This window comes from Silurus meridionalis, chromosome 9, assembly GCF_014805685.1.
Source record: "Silurus meridionalis isolate SWU-2019-XX chromosome 9, ASM1480568v1, whole genome shotgun sequence".
NCBI classification, from domain to species: Eukaryota; Metazoa; Chordata; class Actinopteri; order Siluriformes; family Siluridae; genus Silurus; species Silurus meridionalis.
Window position 1 is genome coordinate 23,061,417 of NC_060892.1, and position 12,688 is coordinate 23,074,104.

The window sequence follows — 12,688 nt, forward strand, 5'->3', positions numbered from 1 at the left end:
TTAACAAGACATAAACAACTGAAAGCAAACTGAAAGCATTCGCAATTTGATCAAAGTAACAAGAAATGTTCTTATGATGAGCACAACTGAATAATGATGTGGAGGTTGAACCAGTAGTTTTGAGATTTTTATTTCTAATCCGAGAAACGCTCCAAAGCAACTGAGAAAAACTGTAACTGGCAATAAGGTTGAACCCAAGACAGGTCATAATGTTTCAAGAACAAAAAATGCATATTTGTACTCTAAATCCTAGAAAATTCATACATTCCAGTAAATTCCAGTAAATTTCCAGTTTCATAAAGTACCTGCCGAGGTTTTACTGCATGTCCCAACAATTCTGTGTAGTACTCAACATTTTCAGTCATGAACTCCTCTCCTTCATGGAACAGCAGATAACTCAGAGCGCAGTACAAAGCCTGTTCTACATTGTTCACTAGAGAGAGAAGGACAAAAAGACAGATATTTATGATATATACGCATTTTTGTTCTTTATTTTACCCATCATATCATCTATTCCAAAACGAAAAATAAACCGTTCATTTTTATGGCACAGAACCTCCGTACTCATCACACACCACAAAAACCTTCTACACCAACGTGGACTAGATTGTCGACCATAAGAGGTTTTTTTATCTTCTGTATACCACAATAAGTGGGTTTCCCACAAAGAAATCCTGACCAGGAGGAAGAACTGGTGTGTTATGTGTCATGCTATCGTACTCATTAGTAGCAGTAGCACAAGCAATTAGTTTAATCACGTCAAAAGGAAACATGCAAAAGTATCAAGCGATCTGTCAACTTCCGGTGATAAAAGCAACAAAACCCATAAAAAACAAATGCAATCACCTCAGATTCAATAAGATCAAATAAGGTGAAGTGCTTTTTATTTCTGAAGTAAATAAGTTTACTTATTATATTAAGCCCCTTTTTGCCAATTTTCCAGAATAACTGGCTATTTAAAAAACTATACCGTTAAATAGGATTTTGGTCATACAATAGCAAAATTGTTGCATCAATGCACCCAAGTCATTGTTTTTTTTATTGTTTTCTAATCACTGGCCAATCAAACAGATCATCATCACATTAACACTTTTTTCAAACCTACAAACCCAACCTTCACTAAAAGATCTGCTACAAAATACTTCACCAAACTCATATAAAAAAAAAAAACAAGCAAACCTATGTTCTGAATTTGAAGAAAAATGGTTGATGTTTTCCGACTGGACGAAACGCCTACACTGTCCTGTACTTGCTGAATTTAGTTATTCCACATGTCTATTCTGAGATGTTTGGCCTGTGAATAATATTCCACTTCAGATAATTTGTGTGCTGCTTTATTGGAGAATACAAGTGGACTCCCACTTTTCCCTCAGATGGTGAGTCTGATCTAAACTGTTCCAGTCACATCGACAGACAAAGCATTTCACAGTGTAAAACATTTACACAGCACTTTTAGCATTTCAGCACTCGCCTACTTTCAGAGACTTGTTCACTTCCTCTTCCCAACAAAACCACAGGAAAACCTTTCTAACAGAAGGTTCTTCTCATGGTGCCTGTCCATATATTCCCTCGCTATCAATTCTCGCTAATTTCTGGTTACAAACATCCACCTACTTTGACGCTAATCTGGATAACTCTATGCCTGTTGCCTGCCAAAAGACTTCAGCAGATTTACACCCACTGATGTCCATTGCAGCAGTTGAGTTTGGTGCATCCTTTCCCTTAGAGACGTGTACAAAGAAAACAGCCTCCTTGCTTAGATTAGTGGGATATGGTGCTGTGGTTCTTCCATTACCCACTCTCTAGGGGTTTTCTACTGATTTTCTGCACTGTGAAATGTTTTCCATGTCTGAAATATTGATTAATAAAAGGTTGGATAAATCAGATTTGTTTCAGTCTGATTAAAAACAGACGATTTGTTTTTTCTGTGGTTTAGCTTTTAGCTATTACAGTACTTGGTAAAACTCAGCTGTAAAAACTATTCTTTTGTAGCTGAACCTAGTTTTTAATATCCACTAGACCTTTACTACTTTCCAATGTGGCTTGCTTTAAAAAAAACATGTACTGCTTTCTTTTGTGTATTTTCAAGATTTTCCTAGGATGGTTCCCTCTAGGTAGGTCATTTCCAGCCGTTAGCCTTTAAACTTGTTCCTTGAAACAATGAGGATGCTTAACAATGCTTATTTCTCTCTCCCGGTCCACTATGGATGGAGTTCTATTTACTCTGGAGATCACTCTGTGCAGCTGCAGATGGTTCCACATCAACAGCCTAAAGAGTCATGACGTTATTGAGCAACTCAAGAACTATGAAGACAGATTTGGACTGTATTTAATATCAACAGTCTTCTGCAATGCCTCAGGACCACAGGTTTGCATGAACAGTTCGGCATTTAAATGCCTATTGCTAAACAGTACACAACAACAATGATGTAATGTAATGAATGGACATTTGGTGCCATCCACTTGAGGACATATTTCATTTTGAATTTGGTTCCTATTAAGGTTTCTCACTCATATCATCAGTAAAAACTCTCAACATGCAGGAAAAATTTACAACGATCCAAACAAGGCTGTACTTCTGTTCCATGTTAATGACAATAGCAGTGCAGACACTAAGTCAGGAGAGTAGACAGAACAAGCTGGCAGCATACGTTACCCTGGAAATATGCAAACTGCAGGTAATCATAGTGCAGAGGCAGATAGTTCTCCATGGGTGAGAGGCGGCCGGGGCGCGTTGCCAAATCTCTCACGCAGGCGTGCTTGCAGTTCAGGACTTGCGTGTAATGATCTGAAAGGAACAATTCAACCTGTGAATATTTTTCAGCATGGTACATTCCTGGCAAGACATTTAGTTTGTCTACTGTACATCATTTATATGGCAAACAATGCCACATTAATGTAATATTGTAAAAAAAAAGAAAAGAAAAAGGCCTAGAAAGTCAACAAGACAGGCTACACTTGAGAGGTCTCTGCTGTATTATCAGTCAACTCAGCTTATTTTGTCTTACTCCCACTTAAGTCAAAGACTGCTGAGATCATCTCAGTGAGCTGCACACATAAAACAGCTGCATTGCTTTAAGCAGACATGCACCACTGCTCAAGATGAAAGGAAACGAGGAAGAAGACCACAGATTCTGCCGATTATTATGATTGTTATTATAAATCAGAGGCCAAAACTAAAAATGTCAAACACACTGAGATTTATTTGTTGTATCTTTTAATATTTAGTCGAATTTATCAGCACCAGTATGCCAGTAAGACTACAATGTAATTCCAGTGTCTGCTATTTAAAGCTGGGTATTATGATGATATTATCTCAACAAAGAGCTCTGATTCCATGCCAGGCCTCCAGGTCTGACATCAGCACATGACCTCAGTAATGCTATTGTAACTGAATGAGCATATAACCCCAGCCACATTCCAAAATATAGCGGAAAAGCCTGCCCAGAAGTTTAGGGATGTTTATATCAGCATGTCTATGACCATGATTTTGTAATGGGATGCACACATGGATCCGGGGTCCACATACTTTTAGGAATAATAATGCAGAAATCTGATATATGGCCATATAATGATAGTTAATATATAAGTGAACATATATGAACATATTTGTAGATCTATTAGTTGCTTGAGAAAATTATAATGTAGTATAGTATCTCACGAATGTGAGTGCACCCGTCACATTTCAGCAACCATTTCAGTAAGTCTTCTCAAGGGACAATACTATAGAAATGAAAAGTGGATATATTTTAGAGTAGTTATTGTGCAGCTTGTATAATAACAGTACAGATTAACTGCACTCTGAAAATAAATCAACATACAGCCATTATTGTTAAAACAGCTGGCAACAAAATTGAGTACACCCTAAGTAATAACAGCTGTACGCCATGTAACAATGCAAAGTCACATTCAAAGCCCTACTCATCGGGTTCATATTTTTGTGTGCTTGACATGACTATTTATTTATTTATAATTATTAGTAAATATGCTATACTCTTATTATTTAGAAAGTGACCAATAAATTGTGACAAATATTTTATATAGGTGAATATATTATATATTAAGTCAAATAGGATATAATTAGTTATGAAGATGCACATCCCTAATTCCTATGTCACTGTGCATGATGATACAGTATTAATGTAGGTAAGGTCCACCTTTAATAAAGAATGCATGCATTAATTGTTCCATATAGCACATTAAAACTATCAAAAACTAAGAGCCTGAGTGCTGGCACAGTGTTCTTACCTGAGATGAGCTCTGAGATGGTGTAGCGGTAGAGCACATGGTCATGATCATTGAAGCTCTGAGGCCCCTCACATAGTACTCGACACTCCGTGTCAGCTTTGTAGTACTCAGTCAGAGCCTCCTCGAAGAAAGCCACGGAATCTTCATAACTGCGTTTTTCATACAGTTGCACTGCGGCAGTGAAGGCTCTCTGAATGTATAGAAAGTTTCCCATCATCAATCAAAATACAACTTTAAAAGGTAACCAAAGCAGAATACCCTACATATATTATCTGACAAAGGTACTGGGTCACCTGACTTTTCCAGCATTATGACAGAGGTTCAAAACCAAATCCAACACATTTCTAAATCCACTATAAAGTACATGGAAGTCTGTACACTTCCCTGCATGACTACAACATAAAGCTTCAAATTAAAGCAGTGCAATCCTCTGAACTTTTCCGCATTCCTCACCAAGTTCTTGGGAACCCGGTCCTCCCATCTCCTCTGGAGGTTCATACAGTGATCAGATAATACTGTAGCTAGCAAACCTGGACCTAAAGAAAACGTTCATCCTGTTCAGATTCAAATGCACCAGTTTTAGACAAAAGAGTAGCTGATAATAGAATCGCTCAAGCATGGGAAACATTAGGACTTGTGTACTAGTCTACTTTAGAATTGGAAGTAAGGGTTTAAATTACACTGGCAAAAAGGTTCTTTTTAAAGTTCTAGTTTGGACTAGTCTGCTAGCTGGCGCAGCATTAGAATTGAGCTATTAACAGATTTCCAATGTTTGTGGTCCTAATACAGATACAGAGTCTTCATTCACAGCTCTTTTATCTGTCATAACTCACACCCACGCAAACCTAGTGGCGTCTTCAACTGCTGGCTAGATCCAGAAAGATCCTCACATCCTAAAAAAACTGAATGCAATAAGCAAATCTGCTTCTTACATTAATAATGTTTTGACATATATTGCATAACAGATTAATGGGGGGGGGGGAATTGTAAATACAAATTTTCCTGTGTATGTCAAATATGGATTGATTTTTATATTGATTCATTTTTCTCAAATTTGACAATGACCCCTTACTACTTTACATATGATTCCCTAAATCATCTAATTCCAGGAAACACTGGCAGTTACACTTCCACGTTTCTACGGGCAAGTCATGTAAAATTCTTTATAGACACCACTATTTATTTTTTTTTTACTAGATTTACGACACTATTATCCAGAGTAACTTACAACATTCATAGACCTGAGAAGCTGAAGATTATTATCCTTGCTCCAGGGCCCAGCAGTAAGAACTTTTAAACTCTAATCAGAATTCCAGAACATCTTTACCACTGAGCTACCAGTTCCCTTAAGCATCAATAAATCCAGAGAAGTTCGAGACTGTCTATACTGTTATAGATTGTCTATGGAGACAGATGATTTTGTTTGTAACTGATAAAATAGGCGGGTTTAAGGGAAAAGCCAGTTTGCATTACAAATCAAATTCTAAACAACATACAATACAGCTCTTGCAGTGTACACGAAATTGGGAAACAAATGCTTGCCACTTAATTGCATAGAATATTACACTATACACTACTGTAATATTTAATGTAATATGATGCAGCATTTCTTGATTAAAATCAGACAATTAAAATTACAATTAGACAGACAGTCTAATTGTATTATGTATATTGTTATAAAGAACAGCTAAGAACATAATATTTCAGTGGTTTGTTGTAATATGAAGAACAACAGCATAGTTAAAAGTTCTAAAATAGATACCGAAAGAAAAAAACATGAACCTTAGAGACACAACTGGCCACATTATGTTCACAGTATACACAGTATTTAGATCAGATCACTAATTTGACCTATTTTTAGTGCAGATCGAGATGGATGTTAAAGGCAGGTCAAGACTGGGCCAGGGGACTATTTAGCTCAATCAAACAGCACCAAGAGGCAGAAAAAATACAGCACATGCACAAAAAAGTCCTAAGGTTAATGTTTTATCCATAAAACACAATCCAGTTATCTGGATTAAAGCTGATTTGATACAAATACGAAGATCAGAGATCACTTGCCTGATGTGGACGGGCTTCTCGGTCAAAGAAGTGCTTCTCCTCCACGCCGTGCAATGCATTGTATTGCTCCAAGTCAATCTCTATATGCTCAGGGTTTGCCTGGAAATATGTATGAGCAGCAGCTGCTGCTTTGTCCAGCTGATTAAGCTAACAAGAAGAGAAATAAATTGCAAGTTTAGAAGACTGGTAAACAGACTGGAAAACGTTACCAAATAATTATCATTCAGTAGGAGAAATCCAGGTGCTGGTCTTCGGCATCCAAAAACAATCCACAGCTATCACATTGGATTAGCAACATCGATAACTTTAAACACAGGCATACTATTTGTGATATAAAACTTTTATTTTAAAGAAAAGAAAAAGGAATCATCTAACCACAATGATGGATGATAATTTATTTTAATGTCCTTCCTGCTTTTTACTTGGAGTCATAAAATTGACATGTTTCCGTAGCGCTGAACAGTGTTTACTCAGCACGGCTTAGAATTTATAGAGTTACGCTTCTAAACTGCTTTGGGTGACCATTAGGGACCAAATCTAAATAAGTGCAAAGCAAACTGAGAGGTTGTTTGCAGTCTTGAAGAAACACAGACCACCTCAAAGCCCCCACACTCTTGCTGTAAACCTAGAGATTTGTGTTTTGTGTGTGTGTGTGTGTGTGTGTGTGTGTGTGTGTGTGTGTGTACTCCCGAACATGTTATGTCAAACTGTTAAGATCAGCGCCCGGTTTGAATATTTTTCATGCCACTAAAGATATTCTAGGAAACATTGCTGAACTCCCAATGAGCTGTGAAGTAAACAGTACATAGCTAGCTAGCAGCACGTCAACTATCTAGCTAGTCAAAATGTCTAGATGCATTTACTCAGCAGTATACACACCTTTCAAAATGTATTATAACAATCTAAACTCTTGTGGTTTTTGCTAGAATGTATCTAGCCATCTAGCTTAGCACAGATCTTCTCCAGGTAACCGTTGTCATTTAGCACCATGGCTCCATTCTCTGTCATGATGCTACCATATCTAATCTGTTTATCTTTTTTCCTAAGTACTGATTGAGTCTGATTATGTTTTCAAGAAAAACACCATGTAACACCACAGTCTCATTAAAAAATATTGAAACAGCACAACAGATTATATTGTTTTTTCTAGAATTTTGTGTTTACGAGCTCAAGGCAAATATGAAATGACAAAATTTAATTTTATTCTCTGATATTTACAGCCAGATTTGTTAAACAACACAGAGCACGGCATCTTTGGTGGCAAAACAGCCAGTCTAGAGGTGAGCAACAGTATTGGAACAGATCGTCTTGAAGCAAATTAGAGTAAATAATTAATATTTGACTGCTTATCCCTTTTGCTTGCAAATTCAGTGACTCACTGACATCACCAAACTGTTGCTTTCTTCTTTTGTGGTACTGGCAGACAGAATGTTTCTGTAGGTTTAGCTATTTAAAGATTAGCGAACCTGTTTCAGATACAGCAGTGCAAACCTGAGCTGTTATACTACCTCCACCATGCTTTTATGTTGGGGATTGTAAACAGCCCTTACTTATGGAGCTTGTCATTGACTCTTATTTTAGTTCTTTCCTTACAAAACTTTCAGAGAGAACTGTCTATACACTCACTTTAATAAGAACACTTGCCCATTCATTCATTTATTAAAGTATTCAATCAGCCATCATGAACACTTCAGAAAGCAGAACACTTCAGAAAGCATGCATATACAGGACAGGAGCTTTAATTAATGAAGGAATCTAACATCAGAAAAAAAGTTCTCAGTGAATTTGACTGTGGAATGCATTTAAATGCTCTGGTTTACGTTTTTAGATACTGGTAATCTCCTGGACTTCTCAATGAGAACGATAATGATAAGAGACCTCAAAAAAAGAATGTCTAGACATTGACCTAACAGGAAGACTGTCATAACTCAAATAAGCACTCTTTACAACCATGATGAGTAGAAAACTATCTGAAAATACACAACATGCTACATCTTGAGGTTTATGTGCTACAAAAGCAGAAGACTTTATGCGTTTCTACTGCATAATGATTGGATGTAGTGGCCAGTGAATTTTCTTCTTCTTCTTCTACTTATTCTTCTTCTTCTTCATTATGGGTCCACCTGGCTTTTCACTTTTTATCCTCTTAATCACTGCTCTCACTTCCTCCTTACTAAACCTATCCACTTCCTGCTTTACCATCTTCACATCATCCACCCTTTTCTCTCTCTCTCTTTCTCTAATTTTCCTCATTCATCAGCTGCTCAAAATACTCCCTCCACCTTCTTAACCCACTCTCCTCATTTGTTAACACATTTTCATCTCCATCCTTTATTGCTCTAACTTGCAGCACATCCTTGGCAGCTCAGTCCCTCTGCCTGGCCAATCTGAATAAATCCTTTTCACCTTCCTTATTGTCCAACTTCTCATACAGCTCCTCATATGCCTTATTCTTGTCTTTTGCCACATCCCTCTTTACCTGCTGCCGCATATTCTTGTACTCCTGCCTACTTTTCTCATCACTCTGCCGATCCCAATTATGTTCTGACAACCACTTTCTCCTTATGCTTTCCTGCACAACCTCATACCACCACGTCTCTTTGTCTTCCTTTTTATTTCCAGATGTCACACCAAGTACCTTTCTAGCTGCCTCCCTTATCACTTCTGCAGTAGTTGCCCATTAATCCCACACCTCTTTACCACAAGATCCCCAGTCTGATCTCTTCCCTGAACCTCACACTGCAGTCTTGCTCCTTCTGTTTCCACTATTTTATTTCTTCAGTCTTCACGCTCCTCTTCTTCTTTACCTCCAATCCTACAGACCAACATCCGATGCTGTCTAGCTACACTGTCCCCTGTCAACACCTTACAGTCTCCAATCTCCTTCAGGTTGCATCTCCTACATAGAACATAGTCCACCTGTGTGCACCTTCCTCCACCCTTATACGTCACTCTATGATCTTCCTTCTTCTTGAAATAAGTATTCACCACTGCCATTTTCATCCTTTTAGCAAAATCTACCACCATCTGCCCTTCCACATTTCTCTCCAGGCCATACCTACCCATCACCTTCTCTTCACCTACATGCCCATTAAAGTCTGCCCCAATCACCAATCATTCTTTCCTAGGTACACTTGCTACCACTTCATCTAACTCACTCCAGAATTTTTCCTTCTCCTCTATCTCACAACCCACTTATGGAGCATAAGCATTGAGGACATTTATCATCACCCCTTCAACTTCCAGCTTCAGGTTCCTAACCCTTTCAGAAACTCTCTTCACCTCCACTACACTCTTACTGTTCTCTTCCTTCAGGATCACCCCTACAATGTTCCAATGTTCCTGGCCTTCTAACTTTCCACCAACATTTAAAGTACACACCAAAATCTCCACTTTCCTACACTTCTCCTTTTCCTGCTGTCTCTGTAGACATCTTCCTCCTCTCCTTCTCCTCCTTCGGCCAACAGTAGCCCAATTTCCACCAGTAGCCTGTTGGCTAACAATACCTGTGGAGGTCGTTGGTAACCAGGGCCTCGATCAATCCGGTATGAATTTCTGATTCGTGATCTACCTATTTGATTTGGCACATGTTTTACGCTGGATGGCCTTCCTAACGCATCCCCATTTATCCAGGCTTGGGAACGGCACTAAGAGTGCACTGGCTTGTGCTACCCTAATGGCTGGGTTATGAAGTGGCCGTGAATGTATAGTCCAAAGAAGACATTATTAAGTGGTCAACTTTTTCACATGTACAGTAAACATTTAACTGTAAAAGACATGATCTTTACACAATCTTAAACTGTCTGGTTGTCATGGAAAGAGATGGAAAGAGTTAATATTATTGTACTTCTACATTGTCTATGCAATATCATTCTGCCATGATATACAATGGCATTTAGTCTAAAACTATTATACTACCACACCTTAATGCAGTGTGCACAAGAGCCTTTGCATATTATTTGAGCACTTACACATCCACCAAAACAGCAGTTCAAGCAGGTGGTAGCTAAGTGAGATTGGACCCATGATTGAAAGCTCATGAGTTTGCACTGCCAAGCTACCACTTCTGGGCCCTTAAGCAAGGCCCAGTTGAGAGCTAAGGCTAAGTAATTCAATTGGAATGATGTATTAAACCAAGCACATTAACATAATGTAATTTGTTAATAGCTGTAAAAATGCAGAAAACAAATTACCTCCTGGTTTAAGAATTTGACCATGCCATGGTAGCATTATAATTAAGTCGCTATGGATAAGGGCATCTGCCAAATGCAACAAAATGTAAATAGTACTACACCAGGTAGATGGATAAACAATATATTTTTTTAATTTAAAGGTCGAGTTTGTTTGGTTATTACCAGTTTGTTTTTAGAATAGATTTTAATCTTCATCAAGGGCCTGAACCTGCCATCCACATTCCACAAGCAGACAGTGGTTTCGTTGCGAAACAATCACACAAGCCTACACTGGCAAACACACATTCTGCAATGAAGATTAACCCAGAACACAATCTCCAAAATCTGCCCTTTGCCAAAACACAGACTTTTAACCTTTCTGGTTGCTAGATGGAAAAGGGTTAGACTAAAATTACTGATGCTTCAGTTCCTGATGTCACAACTGACAATATTATTACATTCTCCCAGACTTTAGGATCTTTGACCAAGGCCAAGAATTTGCCAGTTTAATTTTACATGGATTCTGGTAAATAGTGTTTAAAAAAAGGAGGACAGGAAATGAATGATATCATGAGTACTAAAAGAAATAAGGTCACCAGGAACATGGAAAGTAATGGTCCTGAGGGTGTGCTGCACCCCTGCCTTTGGGAATTCCTTAATATGGAAGTTGTGTCAGGATTATGGACAGGGACAATGTATCCCACGGTCAATTGCACTCTATTGTGCACTATACTGAATACCATGTCGTTTGTTTGCACACCTAATTCACGTTTACTGTAATTAGCATTTTCTTTTGTTGTTAATGACGTCCTTCATCGTTTTCCCATAGTCCACTTTCAGGTTACTATTTTCTCTATTCTGTCCATTGGTTTTGTGGTTACACTCCTTCCATAAATAAATGTTAAGTAAACAGCTCTATCAACATCCTATATCAATAATTATGTTCTTGTCATTGTAATATAAAAACGTCTTTAATCCGCATATAATTAAGCTTATATTATTGAACTGGGAACTGAGAACAATTATTAAACTGGGATATTTGTATGCTGTCGTCCCCTCAATTTCACACGTTCAGTCAGTTTTGTTGACGGTGGTGTGGTGGGTCGTCTCTTATCCCAGAGTCTTGCCGGTCTTTCATACAACAATAAAGACACATAATAATCCATATCCTTCTCCTCCTGTCACCCCTCTTCTCACCCTCTCTCTCTCTCGGTTTCTCATCAACGCCTTGGGTGGTTCCATGAAATTCCGGAGTAAGAACAGGAGCTTTGAGGATGGATTGGACTGTAATGTCAACAGACTGCTACACTGACTCACGACTATATTTTGCTTCTAATCATCATCACTGTACCCCGCAACATCGTATATCTGCTATGAATGGACATTCGGTGCAACCCAGATGAGGATGGGTTCCCTCTTGAGTCTGGTTCCTTTTAAGGTTTCTTCCTTATGCCATCTCTGGGAATTTTTTCTTTGCCACAGTCGCCACTGGCTCACTCATCAGCGACAAACTTACTTATAAAGAACATATTCCCTTTTAATCACCACATTATCTGTGTAAAGCTGCTTTGGGACAATGTTCACTGTTAAAAGCGCTATACAAATAAAAATGAATTGAATTGAATATTATGTAGAACATCCCCTGTATGAGTCATGGTCACTCAACCGTTACTACAGGAATGATATCGTATTTAATCAAGCACATTCATATAAACGTAATTTATATTTAAAAAATGTAACACAATGGCAGAAAAAACTATTTGAAAATGAACTGGATGCGATGCCATAGCACATGCCACATGTATGTTATTAAAATGCCAGCATTCCCAAAGTAGCCCACCTTCCCGTGTACCTGGGGAACACCATATGCCTTTTCAGACATATTCTGTTGCACACAAACATGAGATTTAGCATTAACACAGACAGAAAGGCTATAAATAAAAACCAGATGGCGTGACTTGGTCACGTCCTATTTTAGAGAGTACAGCTTGTAAAAGGATTATTGCAGGACACATGCTGTTTCAGGTTTTGATGCTCTCTGAGAAGCTTTCTGTATTGGTAGGGGTCATAGTACAGGAAATCTTTCATTAATAACCCTTGGGAACAATTGGAACAACGCTGGAAACAATACAAATATCTGAAAATCAAATATTACACTAAAACTGAAACACGCGATTATTCCATGTGTTGTCAATCGAAGCTGACTA

The 12,688-nt window shown here is 38.2% G+C and overlaps 1 protein-coding gene across 1 annotated transcript in view; it reads right to left on the minus strand.

Moving 5' to 3' along the window:
• The window catches only part of p3h2 (prolyl 3-hydroxylase 2), a 31,404-nt gene that overhangs the window by 11,248 nt on the left and 7,468 nt on the right, over window positions 1-12,688 (minus strand). The window contains exons 2-5 of the mRNA XM_046858266.1: window positions 6,310-6,456; window positions 4,249-4,438; window positions 2,657-2,788; window positions 306-433 (exon numbers count right to left, since the gene is read on the minus strand). Of these exons, the coding sequence (XP_046714222.1) occupies window positions 306-433; window positions 2,657-2,788; window positions 4,249-4,438; window positions 6,310-6,456 (597 nt within the window). The remainder of the gene's footprint in view (window positions 1-305; window positions 434-2,656; window positions 2,789-4,248; window positions 4,439-6,309; window positions 6,457-12,688) is intronic.